The sequence below is a fragment of the Lepidochelys kempii genome, chromosome 28 (assembly GCF_965140265.1).
Source record: "Lepidochelys kempii isolate rLepKem1 chromosome 28, rLepKem1.hap2, whole genome shotgun sequence".
NCBI classification, from domain to species: Eukaryota; Metazoa; Chordata; order Testudines; family Cheloniidae; genus Lepidochelys; species Lepidochelys kempii.
In genome coordinates, this window is record NC_133283.1 from 2,136,422 (window position 1) to 2,157,767 (window position 21,346).

The 21,346-nt window shown below is 50.2% G+C and overlaps 1 protein-coding gene across 11 annotated transcripts in view; it reads right to left on the reverse strand.

The window, feature by feature from the left end:
* Nucleotides 1-10,111: 10,111 nt before the first annotated feature.
* Nucleotides 10,112-21,346, reverse strand: part of LOC140904237 (uncharacterized) — a 36,087-nt gene continuing 24,852 nt past the window's right edge. For 2 of the 11 annotated variants that reach the window (XM_073326699.1, XM_073326695.1), the window contains exons 4-5: nucleotides 19,817-21,226; nucleotides 15,626-18,613 (exon numbers count right to left, since the gene is read on the reverse strand). In XM_073326699.1, the coding sequence (XP_073182800.1) occupies nucleotides 19,926-21,226 (1,301 nt within the window). In that variant the 3' untranslated portion in view covers nucleotides 15,626-18,613; nucleotides 19,817-19,925. Of the gene's footprint in view, nucleotides 10,735-12,868; nucleotides 13,633-15,625; nucleotides 18,614-19,816; nucleotides 21,227-21,346 lie in introns of those variants that run through there. The other 9 variants (XM_073326702.1, XM_073326701.1, XM_073326697.1 and 6 more) reach the window with 9 other exon arrangements.

The window sequence follows — 21,346 nt, forward strand, 5'->3', positions numbered from 1 at the left end:
AGTCTGCAGCTCGACCCTGGCAAAGAGGTGGTGACCTCAAGAAGGACCGGCACCCTAGGGGTTCTTCCTGGAAACCATGGAAAGCTGCACAGGCCTGGGAGTGGCCAGCAGGGAGATGTATGCTAAATGCCTTAAGAGTGACTTGGTGGAGCTGTGCAGGCAGAGGGGGCTGCACACTGGGAGGTCCACCAAGGAACAGCTGATTGCCCAGTTGGAGGAGAAGGATCGCTTGGATGACCCGATCCCTGTCCCTGAGGGAAGCCTCCCGGTGGACGCAGCGTGGGCCCTGGGGCCTGACCAGGCTGGGATGAGTCAGACTGCTGCCAAGGACATCCCAAGACCCTTCCTACCTATGCCTAGGAGAGGGGTTAGGGGAAGCCCAGCGAATACCAAGGGCACCCGTGACCCCAGCAGCCAGCAGGGGATCCTCCCGGCAGAGCTCCCCATCCCTGGAGCAGAGGTGGCTGGAATGGGAGAGGGAGATGAAAATGAGGGAGCTGGAGGATCATGAAAAGCAATGTCAGCATGAGAGGGAGGAGAAGGAGAGGCAACATCAGCATGAGCTGGAGCTGGCCAGGCTGAGGAGCAGTGGGGCCCCGGCTGTGGTGAGTGCGGGGGGACCCAAGACTGCAAGGAGCTTTGATAAGTGCTTCCTGGCCCAGCGGAAGGAGGGGGAGGACATAGATAGCTTCCTGACGGCCTTTGAGAATGCCTGCGAGATGCACAGGGTTGACCCTGCAGGCAGGCTCCAGTTTCTCACCCCCTTACTGGACCCCAAAGCCATGGAGGTGTACAGCCGAATGAAAGGGGCGGAGGCAGGGAACTAAGAACTGTTCAAAAAGGCCCTGCTCTTTGAGTTTGGACTGACCTCCGAGATGTACCTGAGTCAGCGTAAAACACCTGAGGTCACATACCTACAACCCATCAACCGAATGCAGGGATATGCCCGCAAGTGGGCAGCTGGGGCCCAAGCTAAAGAGGACCCACTTGACCTAGTCGTACTGGAGCAATTGTATGAACAGTGCCCTTCCGACCTGAGGCTACGGTTGGTGGACAAAAAGCTAGAGGGCAGCTGGCCGACGAGTTTGTGAACAGTCGGTCAGGGGGTAGCAGGGAGGAGTTCCAAAAGAACAGGCCCCCCACGATGCAGAGAGAGAGTCACCATGGGACCTCCCAGGGGGAAATGTGGAGAACCCCCTCCCAAGGGGAATGCCTGGCGTCAGGACCATCCAACCCGCTCAAGGGGACCAACGTGACCTGAGCTGCTATCACTGTGGCCAGAGAGGCCACGTACGGACCCAGTGCCCCAGGCTCAGGGACAGACTGAGCAGACCCAACCTACCCAGGGTTAACTGGGTAGGGACCCAGCTAGACCAGGGGCAGACGGCCCAGGCAAGGGGGCTACCAGCTTACCACCTGCTCAGGAGGGAAGAGTACCCCAGGCCAGCTCCTCCGGAGGGCTGGATGCTCTGGACTCAGGGTTCTCGGTTTACAGGGTGGGCACAGGGCTGTCCCTGCGGAGCGAGTGCCTTGTTTCCCTGGAGGTGGATGGGAGGAAGGTCAATGGATACTGGGATATGGGCACGGAGGTGACGCTGGCCCGGCCTGAGGTGGTGGCCCCAGATCGGGTGGTGCCCAACACCTACCTGACCCTGACGGGGGTGGGCGGGACCCCATTCAAGGTGCCCGTGGCAAGGGTACACCTGAAATGGGGGGTCAAGGAGGGCCCCAAGGATGTGGGGGTGCACCACCATTTGCCCACTGTGGTTTTGATCGGGGGGACCTGGAGGACTGGCCAAGCAAGCCCCAGACCGCCCTGGTGGTGACCCATAGCCAGAGCCGGCGAGGGGCACTGCGCCCTGACCTCGGGGAGGGTACCACACTGGAGGCGCAGGACCCTACCCTGATGGGGAGGGAGCGCCGAGGGGCACGGCTCAGAGAGGCGGAGGCCTCAGACCTGGCCACTGAGGGGGAACCGGGCCCCATCCCTTCCCCAGCCGCTGAGTTCCAGGCCGAGCTGAGGAAAGATCCCTCCTTGCAGAAGCTCAGGGACCTGGCTGACCTCAGTGTGGTACGGACCATGAGGAGAGGTTGCCAGGAGAGGTTCCTGTGGGAGAAGGGGTTCCTGTACCGAGAATGGGCTCCCCCAAGGGAAGTAGAGTCCTGTGGGATCAGGAGGCAGCTGGTGGTCCCCCAGAAGTATCATCGCAAACTCCTGTATCTGGCCCATGACATCCCCCTCACAGGGCACCAGGGAATCCGGCACACCCGGCAGAGGTTGCTACAGAACTTTTACTGGCCCGGGGTCTTTACCACGGTCCGGCAGTATTGCCGATCCTGTGACCCCTGTCAGAGGGTGGGGAAGGCCCGGGACAAGGGGAAAGCGGCTTTGAGACCTTTGCCCATCATAGAGGAGCCTTTCCAGAAGGTGGCCATGGACATCGTGGGGCCTCTCAGCAAGACGACCCGGTCAGGGAAGAAATACATTCTGGTGGTGGTAGATTTTGCCACCCGCTACCCCGAGGCAGTGCCCTTAGCTTCCATTGAAGCAGACACCGTGGCCGATGCGCTCCTGACCATTTTCAGCCGAGTGGGGTTCCCCAAGGAAGTCTTGACAGACCAAGGATCCAACTTCATGTCGGCCCTGCTCCGGTGCTTGTGGGAGAAATGTGGGGTCCCGCACAACTGGGCCTCAGCTTATCACCCCCAGTCCAATGGGCTGGTGGAGAGGTTCAATGGGACACTAAAGATGATGCTGAAAACCTTTATGAACCAGCACCCGCAGGATTGGGACAAGTACTTACCTCACCTGCTGTTCGCGTACAGGGAGGTGCCCCAGGAGTCTATCGGATTTTCGCCTTTCGAACTGTTATATGGAAGGAGGGTAAGGGGCCCCCTGGACCTGATGAGAGACGAGTGGGAGGGGAAGGCCACTCCCGATGGAGAGTCAGTGGTGGAGTATGTCCTGATCTTCCGAGAGAGACTTGCTGAACTCATGGGCCTGGCCAGGGAGAATCTGGCCAGAGCCCAGAGGAAGCAGAAGGCCTGGTATGACCACACGGCGTAGGCCCGTGCCTATGCCACCAGGGATCAGGTGATAATTCTCATCCCTGTGAGAAAGAACAAACTACAGGCCACCTGGGAGGGCCCTTTCAAGGTTGTCAAGCAGCTAACTGAGGTAAACTATGTGGTGGAGCTGTCGAACCGGGCGCACCACCGCCGGGTGTACCATGTGAATATGATGAAGCCATATTATGCCAGGGGGAATGTGGTGTTGGCTGTGTGTGGACAGTGGGAGGAGCAGGGAGATGACCCTTTAGTAGATCTATTCCCTGGGACCAGAGCTGGTTCCCCCCTGGAAACAATTCCCCTCTCGGATCAGCTAACCCCTGCCCAGCAAGCTGAGATCAGAAGGGTGCTGCATCCGTACCGACAGCTGTTTTCCAACCAGCCTGGACTCACTAATCTGACTGTCCACTGGCTGCAGACAGGATTGCACCCGCTGTTAAGATGCTCCCCCTTCTGAGTCACAGGGAAAACTGCTCAGGAGCTGGAAAGAGAGGTCCAGGACATGCTGGCTTTGGGGGTGATCCAGCCCTTGGGCCTCACTGGTGGTGCTGGTCCCCAAAAAGGACGGGTCGGTCTGGTTCTGTGTGGACTATCGGAAGCTCAGTGCCATCACTATATCTGATGCCTACCCCATGCCCAGGCCTGATGAGCTCCTAGACAAATTGGGAGGAGTTCCTGACCCTGCCGTTCGGCCTCAAGTGAGCCCTGGCCACCTTCCAGCGCCTGGTGGATCAGCTCCTGAGGGGGATGGAGAGTTTTGCTGTGGCGTACACTGATGACATCTGTGTCTTTAGCCAGACCTGGGAGGACCATGTGTCCCAGGTCAGACAAGTGCTGGACCGATGCCAGGAGGCTGGGCTGACCATAAAAGCTGAGAAGTGCAAGGTGGGGATGGCTGAAGTATCTTACCTGGGCCATCGGGTGGGGAGCGGCCGCCTAAAGCCGGAACCAGCTAAGGTGGAGGTGATCAGAGACTGGCTCTCTCCCCACACCAAAAACCAGGTCCAAGCCTTTATTGGGGTGGCAGGATACTATCGAAGGTTTGTGCCCCGCTTTAGTGCCATAGCTACTCCCACCACTGAGCTATGCAAGAAGGGGAAACCAGACAAGGTGGTCTGGACCGAGCAGTGCCAGGAGGGTGCTGAAGGAGGCTCTGGTCAGTGGCCCACTTCTGGCAAACCCAGACTTTGACAAGCCCTTTATGGTGTTCACCGATGCCTCCGACATGGGACTGGGGGCGGTGTTAATGCAGGAGGATGGAAATGGGGAGAGACACCCCATCATGTACCTGAGCAAGAAGTTGCTACCCCGGGAGCAACACTACATGGCCATCAAGAAGGAGTGCCTGGCCATGGTGTGGGCCCTCAAGAAACTAGAGCCATATCTCTTTGGGTAACACTTCACCGTGTACACCGACCACTCTCCACTGACCTGGCTACACCAGATGAAAGGAGCCAATGCCAAACTCCTGAGGTGGAGCCTGCTCCTGCGGGATTATGACATGGACATGGTCCATGTGAAGGGAAGTGCCAACACGATAGTGGATGCGTTGTCCCGGAGAGGGGGCCCTGAACTTCCCCAGGTCAGTGGTCAGAGTGACCCCGCTCAGTTCAGACTCGAAGAGGGGAGAGATGAGACGCAGTAGGGAGGGGGGAGTGTTGACCTGGGAATGTGGCAGGGGAGTTTCACTGGGGATGGGAGACCTGAGAGTCTGTCACCTGAGCCGGGAGAGGGAGGTAACACCTCTGCCCGGGAAACTGGACAAAGGCTGCAGGAGGGAGCCTGCTGGGGGGGGTTTGGTTTCAGTTTGGTGCTGGGTGGTGGAACGCAGACAACCCCAGGGCTGGGGTCTAAGTTCCTTGCACCCCAGAAGGACTTGTCTGAGGGGTCCTGGTTGTACCCACAAGCTCTGTTTAGACTGTGTTCCTATTGTCCAATAAACCTTCCGCTTTACTGGCTGGCTGAGAGTCACGGTGAATCCCAGGAAGAGAGGTGCAGGGCCCGGATTCTCCCACACTCCATGACACATGGGAGCCTGTCTTTTGCCCACTAGCTGTTGTGACTTGAGGGCAGGATGAGACATTTGATCCAGAAGGCTGGCCGTCCCTCAAGTACTGTAGGTAGGGATGCGAGCTGAATTTTCTCTGAGCCCTGATGCTGGGCTGCAGCCTGGCCTAGGAGGCAGCTCTCTTGGTTGACCTACTGGCCCAAAGACACTTGGGCAGCATTGGTGTTCCCCAGGAATGCTGAAGGGCTGGCCTAAGGGAGGGAGGCTTAATACTCCTCCCTGTCAGTCGGGGTGGAAGAGGAGGGCTGCAAGAGTGGGCAGGTTGATGAGCTGGGCCTTCTAGTGTTCAGTTGGTGACAAGGTGAGGAGCTGCCAGCCTGTGAGGAACAGCTCGGCTGGTGCCATAAGTGGACCTTGTCATTACCCCTGAAGGTTGTCATGCTTAAGAACTATCTTTTGGCCACAGGGAATTTCCTCAGCCATGTATTTCCCCCTGCTCCACAAGTGCTGCTGAGACCGAACATGATGGCCTTCCACTTCTTGTGGGGCAATAGGATGTCCCTAGCTAGTCAGGAGAAGTGTGGCCTTTCTGCTGTATTAGAAGGGGGGTTTGGGCACGGTGGGCTTTGAAGCCTTTTATGGCTCTACTTTTTTTGTTTTTCAGTTTTCAGTGGGTGGCTGAGCTGGAGGGCAGGCCAGGTCCGAGGGGAATGACTGGGCAACCACAAAGAACACAACCGACTCTTTCAATCTGGCCAAATTGTTTTCAAGCCTGCTGGGTGTAGCACCAGGTATGGGATGGCCAACAGTGGCGGAAGGGGGAGGAGATTAGGAGGGCCCCCTCCTCTCTCTCATGTTCATCCACTCCCACCTTACGTCCTATGGGATTTGCAGTGGGTGTCTAGGTGGAAGGTGTTTGCAGGATGGTTTCAGCGACAACAGTGGCTGCCCTCACAGCAGCATCAGCCACAGCAGCGAGGCCGCCCTTCGGCTTGGTCTGTGACGAGAGTGAGAGTAGCGGTTTTTCTGCAGTCTTTCCCCCTCTCTTTTTCTTGACAACAACAGCTTGGCCATTTGGCATCCAGACCTGGCTAGCTCAGTTGATAGAGCATCAGACTTTTAGTCTGAGGGTCCAGTGTTCACATCCCTGGTTAGGCAGATGGAGCTTCTTCCTGTGTGGTATTCTCCAAGATCTTCAGAAGGTATGTTCCTCCTTCCTTTTCAGGACTTGGCCTTTCCTAAGAAGGGCCCTTTACTGCCTGGGACTGAAGGGGCTCCCTCCTCATATGTCCACTGGCCTTGCAGTCTGGAGGAAGAAAGGCCTCTGGGCCTGGAGCAAAGCGCAACGGGCCGACTTGTGGACCAAATGCAGGGCTGGCCAGAGAGGCCTTGAATAAAGGATGCACAAAATTGTCCCAACAATGTCCTCCCTGCCAGAAGAGGTCGAGGGGTTTCATGGCAGTTCCACGGTGTAAGGGCCAGCATTTAGGGCTTTGAATCTTGCAATTCAAGTTTAAGTCTTGGTGGGACCTTGGGATCCCTTGCTTGCCACCTATCCCTGGTGGGTGTTTCAGTCTCATTACTGTCTGTGATTTAATTTTGCTTTGAATAATTGTGTTTTCTACTGGCTCTGATATTTGAATAAACAAAAAGCAGAAAGCAAGCTGGGGCCTGAGTTGTCAGGAGACTAGGGGGAAGAGAGTGGAATTGGTGGAGCTGGGGAGTGGAGCACCAGGAGCTGTTCACACCGCCTTGGGGGCACTTGTGGGGACTGAGCTCTCTTTAGGGAGGGGTAGCGGTGGGCCCCCAGGTGTTGGAAAGCTACAGTCAGAGGGATTATTCACCCAGCTAAGGAAATGCCCTTATGGGGGGAGCACTGACCCAGCGGTGAGCAGTACCTCTTGGTCAGCCCCACAGTGTCCTTGGACCCAACTTGAGACTGGCGCCACTTGCAGGTGTCCGAGCAGAGGGAGCCACTCGAGCGGCAGATGTCAGGGGATTAGTCGCCATCCCCCTTTTCAAGCCTGTGGTGAAGACGGTGACCATATTTTTCCTCACAGATGTGGTATGGGAGGAGGATGCTTGCACCTGGCTGGAGCGTTATGCCCTCCTGCACCCACACGGCCTTCACACACACTCAGAAATGAAAGAAAAACAAGGCCAGTTTTGCAGACATTTCCATAATCAGGCCTTAGGGTTGAAGAGCTGTGCTCTAACAGCAGGGGCCTCCTCAAAAAGAAAAGGGGCCTCAGCAGCCATAAAAATAGTTATTTGAAACAAATTCCCAGAAAAGCTATCATTATTGAGACATCTCCTGACCGATGTGATATCTTTGCTTTGCAAACAAAAGAACTGGGACACTCAGGGTATGTCTACACTATGGAATAAGGTTGAATTTATAGAAGTCGGTTTTTTAGAAATCGGTTTTATATATTCGAGTGTGTGTGTCCCCACAGAAAATGCTCTAAGTGCATTAAGTGCATTAACTCGGTGGAGTGCTTCCACAGTACCGAGGCTAGAGTTGACTTCCGGAGCGTTGCACTGTGGGTAGCTATCCCACAGTTCCCGCAGTCTCGGCTGCCCATTGGAATTCTGGGTTGAGATCCCAATGCCTGATGGGGCTAAAACATTGTCGCGGGTGGTTCTGGATACATATCGTCAGGCCCCCCTTCCCTCCCTCCCTCCGTGAAAGCAGCAGCAGACAATCGTTTTGCGCCTTTTTTCTTGAGTTACCTGTGCAGATGCCATACCATGGTAAGCATGGAGCCCGCTCAGGTAACCATCACCGTATGTCTCCTGGGTGCTGGCAGACATGGTACTGCATTGCTACACAGCAGCAGCAACCCCTTGCCTTGTGGCAGCAGACGGTGCAGTAGGACTAGTAACTGTCATCGTCATGTCCGAGGTGCTCCTGGCCTCATCAGCCAGGAGTGCCTGGGCAGACATGCATGCAGGGACTATATTAGAAGTGACTTGACCAGGTCATTCTCTTTAGGCCTGCAGTCAGTCCTATTGAACCATCTTATGGTGAGCAGGCAGGCAATACGGATTGCTAGCAGTCCTACTGTACCATCTTCTGCCAGGCAGGCAAGAGATGAGGATGGCTAGCAGTCCTACTGCACCATCTTCTGCCGAGCAGCCAAGAGATGTGGATGGCTTGCAGTCCTTCTGCACCATCTGCTGCCAGCCAAAGATGTAAAAGATAGATGGAATGGATCAAAACAAGAAATAGACCAGATTTGTTTTGTACTCATTTGCTTCTCCCCCTCCCCCGTCTAGGTCTCATTCCTCTAGGTCACACTGCAGTCACTCACAGAGAAGGTGCAGCGAGGTAAATCTAGCCATGTATCAATCAGAGGCCAGACCGACCTGCTTGTTCCAATAAGAACAATTACTTAGGTGCACCATTTCTTATTGGAACCCTCCGTGAAGTCCTGCCTGAAATACTCATTGATGTAAAGCCACCCCCTTTGTTGATTTTAATTCCCTGTAAGTCAACCCTGTAAACCATGTCGTCAGTCGCCCCTCCCTCCATCAGAGCAATGGCAGACAATTGTTCCGCACCTTTTTTCTGTGCGGACGCCATACCAAGGCAAGCAAGGAGACCGCTCAGCTCACTTTGGCAATTAGGAGCACATTAAACACCACATGCATTATCCAGCAGCATATGCAGTACCAGAACCTGGCAGAGTGATACCGGGCGAGGAGGCGACGTCAGCGTGGTCACGTGAGTGATCAGGACATGGACACAGATTTCTCTCAAACCATGGGCCCTGCCAATGCATGCATCATGGTGCTAATGGGGCAGGTTCATGCTGTGGAATGCTGATTCTGGGCTCGGGAAACAAGCACAGACTGGTGGGACCGCATAGTGTTGCAGGTCTGGGACAATTCTCAGTGGCTGCGAAACTTTCGCATGCGTAAGGGCACTTTTATGGAACTTTGTGCCTTGCTTTCCACTGCCCTGAAGCGCATGAATACCAAGATGAGAGCAGCCCTCACAGTTGAGAAGCAAGTGGCGATAGCCCTGTGGAAGCTTGCAACGCCAGACAGCTACCGGTCAGTTGGGAATCAATTTGGAGTGGGCAAATCTACTGTGGTGGCTGCTGTGATGCAAGTTGCCCACGCAATCAAAGATCTGCTGATATCAAGGGTAGTGACCCTGGGAAATGTGCAGGTCATAGTGGATGGCTTTGCTGCAATGGGATTCCCTAACTGTGGTGGGGCCATAGACGGAACCCGTATCCCTATCTTGGCACTGGAGCACCAAGCCAGCGAGTACATAAACCTCAAGGGGTACTTTTCAATAGCCCTGCAAGCTCTGGTGAATCACAAGGGACGTTTCACCAACATCAACGTGGGATGGCCGGGAAAGGTACATGACGCTCGCATCTTCAGGAACTCTGGTCTGTTTCAAAAGCTGCAGGAAGGGACATTATTCCCAGACCAGAAAATAACTGTTGGGGATGTTGAAATGCTTATAGTTATCCTTGGGGACCCAGCCTACCCCTTAATGCCATGGCTCATGAAGCCGTACACAGGCAGCCTGGACAGTAGTCAGGAGCTGTTCAACTACAGGCTGAGCAAGTGCAGAACGGTGGTAGAATGTGCATTTGGACGTTTAAAGGCACGCTGGCGCAGTTTACTGACTCATTTAGACCTCAGCGAAACCAATGTTCCCACTGTTATTACTGCTTGCTGTGTGCTCCACAATATCTGTGACAGTAAGGGGGAGATGTTTATGGCGGTGTGGGAGGTTGAGGCAAATTGCCTGGCTGCTGGTTATGCGCAGCCAGACACCAGGGCGGTTGGAAGAGCACAGGAGGGCGCGGTACGCATCAGAGAAGCTTTGAAAACCAGTTTCATGACTGGCCAGGCTACGGTGTGAAGTTCTGTTTGTTTCTCCTTGATGAACCCCCCCGCCTCTTGGTTCACTCTACTTCCCTGTAAGCCAACCACCCTCCCCTCCTCCCTTCGATCCCCGCTTGCAGAGGCAATAAAGTCATTGTTGCTTCACATTCATGCATTCTTTATTCATTCATCACACAAATAGGGGGATGACTACCAAGGTAGCCCAAGAGGGGTGGTGGAGGAGGGAAGGAAAATGCCACACAGCACTTTTAAAAGTTTACAACTTTAAAATTTATTGAAAGCCAGCCTTCTGTTTTTTGGGCAATCCTCTGTGGTGGAGTGGCTGGTTGGCCGGAGGCCCCCCCACCGCGTTCTTGGGCGTCTGGGTGTGGAGGCTATGGAACTTGGGGAGGAGGGCGGTTGGTTACACAGGGGCTGTAGTGGCGGTCTGTGCTCCAGCTGCCTTTGCTGCAGCTCAACCATACACTGGAGCATACTGGTTTGATCCTCCAGCAGCCTCAGCATTGAATCCTGCCTCCTCTCATCACGCTGCCACCACATTTGAGCTTCAGCCCTGTCTTCAGCCCACCACTTGCTCTTTTCAGCCCGCCACCTCTCCTCCCGATCATTTTGTGCTTTCCTGCACTCTGACATTATTTGCCTCCATGCATTCGTCTGTGCTCTGTCAGTGTGGGAGGACAGCATGAGCTCAGAGAACATTTCATCACGAGTGCGTTATTTTTTCTTTCTAATCTTCACTAGCCTCTGGGAAGGAGAAGATCCTGTGATCATTGAAACACATGCAGCTGGTGGAGAAAAAAAAGGGACAGCAGTATTTTAAAAGACACATTTTATAAAACAGTGGCTACACTCTTTCAGGGTAAACCTTGCTGTTAACATTACATACATAGCACATGTGCTTTCATTACAAGGTCGCATTTTGCCTCCCCCCACTGCATGGCTACCCCCTCAACCCTCCCCCCTCCCCGTGGCTAACAGCGGGGAACATTTCTGTTCAGCCACAGGCAAACAGCCCAGAAGGAACGGGCACCTCTGAGTGTCCCCTGAAGAAAAGCACCCTATTTCAACCAGGTGACCATGAATGATATCTCACTCTCCTGAGGATAACACAGAGAGCTAAAGAACCGATGTTGTTTGAACGCTAGCAAACATACACTGCAATGCTTTGTTGTACAATGATTCCTGACTACGTGTTACTGACCTGGAGTGGTAAAGTGTCCTACCATGGAAGACGCAATAAGGCTGCCCTCCCCAGAAACCTTTTGCAAAGGCTTTGGGAGTACATCCAGGAGAGCCGCGAATGCCAGGGCAAATTAATCCTTTCACATGCTTGCTTTTAAACCATGTATAGTATTTTAAAAGGTACACTCACCAGAGGTCCCTTCTCCGCCTGGCAGGTCCAGAAGGCAGCCTTGGGTGGGTTCGGGGGGTACTGGCTCCAGGTCCAGGGTGAGAAACAGTTCCTGGCTGTCAGGAAAACTGGTTTCTCCACTTGCTTGCTGTGAGCTAGCTACAACCTCCTCCTCCTCATCATCTTCTTTGTCCCCAAAACCTGCTTCTGTGTTGCCTCCATCTCCATTGAAGGAGTCAAACAACACGGCTGGGGTAGTAGTGGCTGAACCCCCTAAAATGGCATGCAGCTCATCATAGAAGCGGCATGTTTGGGGCTCCGACCCGGAGCGGCCGTTCACCTCTCTGGTTTTCTGGTAGGCTTGCCTCAGCTCCTTAAGTTTCACGTGGCACTGCTTTGGGTCCCTGTTATGGCCTCTGTCCTTCATGCCCTGGGAGATTTTGACAAAGGTTTTGGCATTTCAAAAACTGGAATGGAGTTCTGATAGCACGGATTCCTCTCCCCATACAGCGATCAGATCCCGTACCTCCCCTTCAGTCCATGCTGGAGCTCTTTTGCGATTCTGGGACTCCATCATGGTCACCTCTGCTGATGAGCTCTGCATGGTCACCTCTGCTGATGAGCTCTGCATGGTCACCTGCAGCTTGCCACACTGGCCAAACAGGAAATGAGATTCAAAAGTTCGCAGTTCTTTTCCTGTCTACCTGGCCAGTGCATCTGAGTTGAGAGTGCTGTCCAGAGCGGTCACAATGGAGCACTCTGGGATAGCTCCCGGAGGCCAATACCATCGAATTGTGTCCACAGTACCCCAGATTCGACCCGGCAAGGCCAATTTAAGCGCTAATCCACTTGTCATGGATGGAGTAAGGAAATCAATTTTAAGAGCCCTTTAAGTCGAAAAAAAGGGCTTCATCGTGTGGACGGGTGCAGGTTTACATCGATTTAACGCTGCTAAATTCGACCTAAAGTCATAGTGTAGACCAGGGCTCAGGCTCAACAGAGTTAAGTTGACATAAGGCAGCTTATGTCAAGCTAATAATGTGGCATCTACACTAGAGTGTCTTTCCCGCTGATGTCATTTGCCGACTACATTGACTTAAAATGCCACCTCCATGAGAGGTGTCCTGCTTAAGTTGATGTAGTTATGTCGACACAGCACCACTGTAGACACTGCGTTGCTTATGTCAACTGAAGTGGCCTCCAGGAGGTATCCCACAATGCCCCACTGTGACTGCTCTGGTCACCAATTTGAACTCTGCTGCCCAGCAGCCAGGTACACAGGAATAAGCCCCTCCCCTGTTTGAAGGACTGCAATTTTTTTGAATTTCCATTTCCTGTTTGCTCAGCATGGAGCGCTCACCTGGCAACTGCCCAGCTGAGCATGCCGGCTACACGCTCCAAACATGTCCAGCCTGGAGTACAGAGGAGGTGGTGGATCTCCTGGGCCTGTGGGAGAAGAGGCACAGGTCTGATCAAGCTGTAGAACTCTGGACATCTACAAGCAGATTGCTCGGGGCATGGGGGAAAAGGGCTACAAGAGGGACCTGCAGCAGTGCTGCGTGAACATCAGGGAGTTGTGGCAGGCATACCAGAAGGCAAGGGAGGCAAGCAGTCACTGAAGACATGCTGCTTTTACAAGGAGCTGCATGCTATCGTCTGCAGTGACACCCCCTTCCCCAAGAGTCCTGGGGATATATCAGAGGAGTTGGAATCAGAGGCCGCTGCAGGCAACCCTGGAGAGGAAGTTTTGGACAAGGAAGAGGAGGATGAGAATGGGGGACAGGTGAGTGGGGGAATCCATTGTTGTGGCAAGCCAGGAGCTGTTTGTAACCCCAGAGCAGTCCATCCAGTTGCAGCACTCCAGAATGGGCGAGCGTGGTGTGGGGCAAGGAACCTCCAGTAAGTATGCAGTTTGCATTGGTATTGCAGGGACACATCTCATTTACTGTTTTTTTTTATTTGTGTTACAAGAGTTAGCCACTGTACCTCAGCTGATTATTTCACTATCTGCTTCTCTTTCAGATGATCACATAATTAGTCTCTTACTCTTTAACCAATAACTTCAGCTATAATTTTAATTTTCATTGGTAACAATAACATATTCAAAGATCACAAATTCTTGTCATATATGTTAGTTTTCTTTTAATCTCCATTGCTAACAACTGAACCCTTGGGTCAAGCTGTGGTTTGTCCCAATGCAGGTGCCTCCCACTTCTGTGAGTTCATATATCTCTGGATCTTCTGCCATGTGTGCTGGTGGAAGGGGTCTCCTAGGTGGGAATGTTTGCATCATGAGGAAAAACACCTCTCTCTTCTTTTCACACTTTTTAATCTTTAAAAGTAGGAGGAGGTAGAGGAGAAATGATATTAATGCACAAAACACAAGAGAAAACTGACGTCTGGTCTACACTTAAGACATTTATCAGTATAACTATGTTACTCAGGGGTGTGAAAGATCCACACCGGTGAGCAACATAAATACACCACCCTGTGTAGATGGCGCTACGTCAGCGGGAGCGCTTCTCCTGCCAACGTAGCCACCGCCGCTTGCGGGGGCTGGACTAATCAAGTCCGACGGGAGAGCTCTCTCTCCTTGGCAGAGCGCGTCTGTAATAACAATGCTAGACCAGCACAGCTACATCGGTGCAGCTGCGCCAACATCAGCTTTATTGTGTAGCCGTCGCGTCAGACACAAAACCAGAGAATCAGGACTCAGCATGCGAGTATCCTGTGGTCTGAAATTGGAGCCCAACACATTCATTGCCTGACTGGTCACCATCATTTCTACAGCCTGAAAGTCCTTGTTACCCACTCAGGCAGCCAGTTTGGGCTCCATGGGGAAGGAATGTCCTATGAAGGACTCTCTGTCTTTGCCTCATGAAACTTTGGATTGAAATAGCAAAGGGCAATTCTTCCCAATCTAACCATGGCATCCTTTGGGATTGTAATCCGTGCTACTGAACTAGGGAGTGGTATTCCAAAAACAGTTTTACCTGGGCCATAGTTCACCACAGCTTCCTTTTCTGGGGTGAAAACCAACAACTATGTGCCTACTATTTCTACTCAAGTTCTTGCCAAATCCTTGGTCTTGGTTAGGGTAAATTTGCACTTCTCCAGTGGAGAATTCTTTACCAAACCTTGCAGAATGTCAGCAGTGTAAGTGAGGAACAGGTTCCCCAAACATGCCCAGTTTAGTTCTTTAATATGGTGGCACTAGTCTAAATTAGAAACTAGATATGGGTCTGGGTCAGACTCCCTGTAAGCTACCAGAGATGGAGTTTCTATTTGAAAATAGTTATTCCCTGCAGTATCTCACATTCAATACTGAATTTATTTTAAACACATTTGATACACCTACAAAAAAGTCATATCTGTTTTTCCGCATCTGTATCATTAAGAGTAGCATTTCACAGATTATAGGATTAGCTAGGGGATATCTTCAGGAGTAATTTCCTGTAGGGCCAGGATCACAGATTCTTTGGGAAACAAAAACATGGACATTTTGCCTCGTCACAAGTCACTTACTGTGGATCATCTGAGACAATATTGACCTAAACAACTGAACAACACTGTGATTGCAGGCAGTTACTTCGGTTTTTAGTAGCACAGTGTGGGGCATGCTGTTGGTCACCATTTCTGAGTGGAGGTTTAAAAACACTACTGTTTCTTTGTTAGCATGTCCAGTAGATTGGAGAGTCCTCTCCTGTTGACTGAACTGCATTTGAACTTTCTCCATGTCAAGAAGAAAGGCAAGGAGCAACTAAAATGCAATTAAGACATGATGACATTAGCAAATGATCATTTGTCTCGAAGTCCTCACAAAATCTGAGGTACATTCTGTGAACCAAAATTAATATCCAGTTCTATGACCAAACAGCCTTCAGGAAAGATGGAAAATCCAGATCAGAGAGAGGTACAAGATACTTTAATTTTCAGGTGAAATGAAATTCCAAAGCAGGTTACTTCTGATGGCTGAGAATCAGGACAAGAGATTCTCCCATCCCATTCTCCACTGGTCCATTTAAACCTGATTCATTGAGCGCTGTCTCATTCTTAAATTGTGTTATTTACAAATGTTTTTAGCATCATCATAATGGAGTGGGGGTCGGGGTGACCCACAGCCAACCTTCCCATAAGTGGCTTTGTCAATAAATGGAAACTAGGATGAAAATGATCTGAATGATCACACTGTGTTTGGGACCCATTTGAATTCCCCTTCTGTATCTGTGACACTTCCATCTCCTGCCCCCCATGAGTCTGATTTAAATCAAAGGTTTCAGAGTAGCAGCCGTGTTAGTCTGTATTCGCAAAAAGAAAAGGAGTACTTGTGGCACCTTAGAGACTAACCAATTTATTTGAGCATAAGCTTCGTGAGCTACAGCTCACTTCATCTGACGCATAAAGTGGAAAGTACAGTGAGATTTTATATACACACAGACCATGAAAAAATATACATTGTAAGGAGAGTGATCACTTAAGATGAGCTATTACCAGCAGGAGAGTGGGGTGGGGGGAAAGAAAACCTTTTGAAGTGATAATCAAGGTGGGCCATTTCCAGCACATTTCCAGGAGTTAACAAGAACGTCTGAGGAAGAGTTGGGGGGTGCGGGGGGCGGAGGAATAAACAAGGGGAAATAGTTTCACTTAGTATAATGACTCAAGCTCTCCCAGTCTCTATTCAAGCCTAAGTTAATTGTATCCAATTTGCAAATTAATTCCAATTCAGCAGTCTCTTGTTGGAGTCTGTTTTTGAAGTTTTTTTGTTGAAGGATAGTCACTTTGAGGTCAGAAATTGAGTGACCAGAGAGATTGAAGTGTTCTCTGACTGGTTTATGAATGTTATAATTCTTGACATCTGATTTGTGTCCATTTATTCTTTTACGTAGAGACTGTCCAGTTTGACCAATGTACATGGCAGAGGGGCATTGCTGGCACATGATGGCATATATCACATTGGTAGATGTGCAGGTGAATGAGCCTCTGATCGTGTGGCTGATGTGATTAGGCCCTATGATGGTGTCCCCTGAATAGATATGTGGGCACAGTTGGCAACGGGCTTTGTTGCAAGGATAGGTTCCTGGGTTAGTGATTCTGTTGTGTGGTGTGTGGTTGCTGGTGAGTATTTGCTTCAGGTTGGGGGGCTGTCTGTATGCAAGGACTGGCCTGTCTCCCAAGATTTGTGAGAGTGATGGGTCATCCTTCAGGATAGGTTGTAGATCCTTGATAATGTGTTGGAGAGGTTTTAGTTGGGGGCTGAAGGTGATGGTTAGGTGGGTTCTGTTATTTTCTTTGTTGGGCCTGTCCTGTAGTAGGTGACTTCTGGGTACTCTTCTGGCTCTATCAATCTGTTTCTTCACTTCAGCAGGTGGGTATTGTAGTTGTAAGAATGCTTGAAAGAGATCTTGTGGGTGTTTGTCTCTGTCTGAGGGGTTGGAGCAAATGTGGTTGTATCGCAGAGCTTGGCTGTAGACAATGGATCGTGTGGTGTGGTCTGGGTGAAAGCTGGAGGCATGTAGGTAGGAATAGCGGTCAGTAAGTTTCTGGTATAGGATGGTGTTTATGTGACCATCGCTTATTAGCATTGTAGTGTCCAGGAAGTGGATCTCTTGTGTGGACTGGACCAGGCTGAGGTTGATGGTGGGATGGAAATTGTTGAAATCATGGTGGAATTCCTCAAGGGCTTCTTTTCCATGGGTCCAGATGATGAAGATGTCATCAATGTAGCGCAAGTAGAGTAGGGACGTTAGGGGACGAGAGCTGAGGAAGTGTTGTTCTAAGTCAGCCATAAAAATGTTGGCATACTGCGGGGCCATGCGGGTACCCATAGCAGTGCCGCTGATCTGAAGGTATACATTGTCCCCAAATGTAAAATGGTTATGGGTAAGGACAAAGTCACAAAGTTCAGCCACCAGGTTAGCCGTGACATTATCGGGGATAGTGTTCTTGACGGCTTGTAGTCCATCTTTGTGTGGAATGTTGGCGTAGAGGGCTTCTACATCCATAGTGGCCAGGATGGTGTTTTCAGGAAGATCACCAAGGGATTGTAGTTTCCTCAGGAAGTCAGTGGTGTCTCAAAGATAGCTGGGAGTGCTGGTAGCGTAGGGCCTGAGGAGGGAGTCTACACAGCCAGACAATCCTGCTGTCAGGGTGCCAATGCCTGAGATGATGGGGCGCTCAGGATTTCCAGGTTTATAGATCTTGGGTAGTAGATAGAATATCCCAGGTCGGGGTTCCAGGGGTGTGTCTGTGTGGATTTGTTCTTGTGCTTTTTCAGGGAGTTTCTTGAGCAAATGCTGTAGTTTCTTTTGGTAACCCTCAGTGGGATCAGAGGGTAATGGCTTGTAGAAAGTGGTGTTGAAGAACTGCTGAGCAGCTTCTTGTTCATATTCTGACCTATTCAAGATGATGACAGCACCTCCTTTGTCAGCCTTTTTGATTATGATGTCAGAGTTGTTTCTGAGGCTGTGGATGGCATTGTGTTCTGCATGGCTGAGGTTATGGGGCAAGTGATGTTGCTTTTCCACAGATTCAGCCCGTGCACGTCGGCGGAAGCACTCTATGTAGAAGTTCAGTCTGCTGTTTCGACCTTCAGGAGGAGTCCACCTAGAATCCTTCTTTTTGTAGTGTTGGTAGGAAGGTCTCTGTGGGTTAGTATGTTGTTCAGAGGTGTGTTGGAAATATTCCTTGAGTCAGAGATGTCGAAAATAGGATTCTAGGATACAGAACTGTATCATGTTCGTGGGGGTGGAGGGGCAGAAGGAGAGGCCCTGATATAGGACAGATTCTTCTGCTAGGTTAAGAGTATAGTTGGATAGATTAACAATATTGCTGGGTGGGTTAAGGGAACCCTTGCTGTGGCCCCTTGTGGCATGTAGTAGTTTAGATAATTTAATGTCCTTTTTCTTTTGTAGAGAAGCAAAGTGTGTGTTGTAAATGGCTTATCTAGTTTTAGTAAAGTCCAGCCATGAGGAAGTTTTTGTTGAAGGTTGTTTTTTTATGAGAGTATCCAGTTTTGAGAGCTCATTCTTAATCTCTCCCTGTTTGCTGTAGAGGATGTTGATCAGGTGGTTCCGCAGTTTCTTTGAGAGCGTGTGGCACAAGCTGTCAGCATAGTCTGTGTGGTATGTAGATTGTAATGGATTTTTTACCTTCAGTCCTTTTGGTATGATGTCCATCTGTTTGCATTTGGAAAGAAAGATGATGTCTGTCTGTATCTGTACAAGTTTTTTCATGAAGTTGATAGATTTCCACTCCATACGGCTAAATGCAGTGCCTTGCATAACGACAGGTTTCAGAGTAGCAGCCATGTTAGTCTGTATTCACAAAAAGAAAAGGAGGACTTGTGGCACCTTAGAGATTAACCAATTTATTTGAGCATAAGCTTTCGTGAGCTACAGCTCACTTCATCGGATGCATAAAGTGGAAAGTACAGTGAGGAGATTTTATATACACACAGACCATGAAAAAATATACATTGTAGGGAGAGTGATCACTTAAGATGAGCTATTACCAGCAGGAGAGTGGGGTGGGGGGAGAGAAAACCTTTTGAAGTGATAATCAAGGTGGGCCATTTCCAGCACATTTCCAGGAGTTAACAAGCACGTCTGAGGAAGAGTCGGGGGGGGGGGGGAGGAATAAACAAGGGGAAATAGTTTCACTTAGTATAATGACTCAAGCACTCCCAGTCTCTATTCAAGCCTAAGTTAATTGTGTCCAATTTCCAAATTGTAAGTACTCCTTTTCTTTTTATTTAAATCAAACAAATCAAAGCAGCATTCCCAAGCACAGAGAGCTGAAAATACTGCATTACCTGATTTTTGGAGAGGTGGAGGGGTAGAATATGAAGAAGATAAAATGTGCATGGCTCAGAGTGAAGGTAACAGTTCTGGGGTGATGGGAAGCAGGGACTCCCTCTGAGTCACCCTTTATCCTTCCACTGTCATAGAGGTTGAAATGACACTTGTGTGTGTGTGTGTGCCCATGTTTCTGCTCTTCATTATATTCAAATATATTTTAAATGAGAATAACGGTACAAAGAATAACTGCTGTTTTGCGCAACACAAGGCCACTTGAGAACAACTGCAACTGAGACAATCTGTCCCCAGAAGGGAACTTGGTGACTCTAAGAGTAACTTTGCAGTGGGAGGAACAGTATAATTGAGATGCTCCAGGTCAGTTTAGACTAAGAAAAGTGATGGAGTTTAGGGCAGGTCATGAGGAAACATGCTAGATATCTCTGGCCACTATACATGGGCTATTTGTTTACTGAAAGAATTGTTGTGTATTTACATCATGATTGCTAATTCTTGCTAACTCCACAGTGATGAGGCCCAGGTAGATTCTATCCCAATGTAGCTACATAAGGTCACCCCTATCTCCTCCACCTGGGGCTGATACACATTTCTGGTAAAGGACACACACTTCCATGACTCATAGGACAATGGAGATGATAGAAAGGACCACAGAATCCACCCCATAGAAGGATGAGTGGCAAAAGGCAAAAGTGGGCAACTCACCTGGGAGAGTTGAAAGATGATGGTGAAGCAAATCATGCAAACAGCCTTAAAGGTCACAGCGGGAATTAGCAAAAGTATTAACTAAAAAAAAAAAAATCTTTCAACATCCCTAGACAAGGTTTTTATGGTGTTTGTCTCCCTTATGGATTCTCTGATGATAGATAAGGGCGGAGCTCCGAGTGAAGTTTTTCCCACACTCAGCACATACATAGGGTCTCTCTCCTGTGTGAAGTCTCTTATGTGTAATAAGGGCTGAGCTCTGAGTGAAGCTTTTCCCGCATTCAGAGCATTCATAGGGTCTCTCCCCGGTGTGGATTCTCTGATGTTTAAGAAGGGCTGAACAGTCAGTGAAGTTTTTCCCACACTCACAACATTCATAGGGTCGCTCTCCCGTGTGGATTCTCTGATGTGTAATAAGGGCTGAGCTCTGCGTGAAGCCTTTCCCACACTCACAGCATTCATAAGGGCTTTCCCCAGTGTGGATTCTCTGATGTGTAGTAAGGTCTGAGCTCTGAGTGAACCTTTTCCCACACTCACAGCACTCATAGGGCCTCTCTCCTGTGTGGATTCTCTGATGGGTAGTAAGGTCTGAGCTCTGAGTAAAGCTTTTCCCGCACTCGCAGCACTCATAGGGTCTCTCCTTTGTGTGGATTCTCTGATGTTTAATAAGGGCTGAGCTGTCAGTGAAGTTTTTCCCACACTCACAGCATTCATAGGGTTTTTCCCCAGTGTGAAGTCTCTGATGTGTAATAAGGGCAGAGCTCTGAGTGAAACTTTTCCCACACTCACAGCATTTATAGTGTCTTTCCCCAGTGTGGATTCTCTTATGTGTAATAAGGGCTGAGCTCTGAGTGAAGCTTTTCCCACACTCACAGCATCCATAAGGTCTCTCCCCAGTGTGGATTCTCTGATGTTTAATAAGGGTTGAGCTGTCAGGGAAGTTTTTCCCACACTCATGGCATTTGTATGGTCTCTCTCCTCTGTGTATTCGCTGATGTCTAATAAGGGCTGAGGTCTGATTGAAGCTTTTCCCACACTCACAGCACTCATGGGGTCTCTCTTTTGTGTGGATTATCTCATGTCTAATAAGGCCTGAGCGGTAATTGAAGTTTTTCCCACACTCACTGCATGTATTTTTTCTCTTCCCCTTGAGGATTCTCTGCTGACTGGTGATTTCCTTGAGGTCCTTTTGAGTTCCCTGACAATTAATGGATTTACCAACTTTCTCCTGTGGTTTGTTTCCCTGCTGCCTCTCTGGCCTGTGCTGCCTGTCACAGGCTTTACCCTGCTCATGGCTCCTGGACACATTCCCTTTGGACCTTCGTGATGATGCTCCACGTGCTTTCACTTGCTCAGCATCTTTCTGGTGAGGACTCTGCTCCTCGTTCTTACCCATTATCCCATCACCTGCTGGCGTAAAGAGAGAAACCTCAGACAGAGGGATGGAGACGGGGACAGCAAACCAAAGTAAATGTTGGAGAGATGGAAAATAAAAATCAGGAGCTGAATTTCCCCAAACACTTTCCCCAG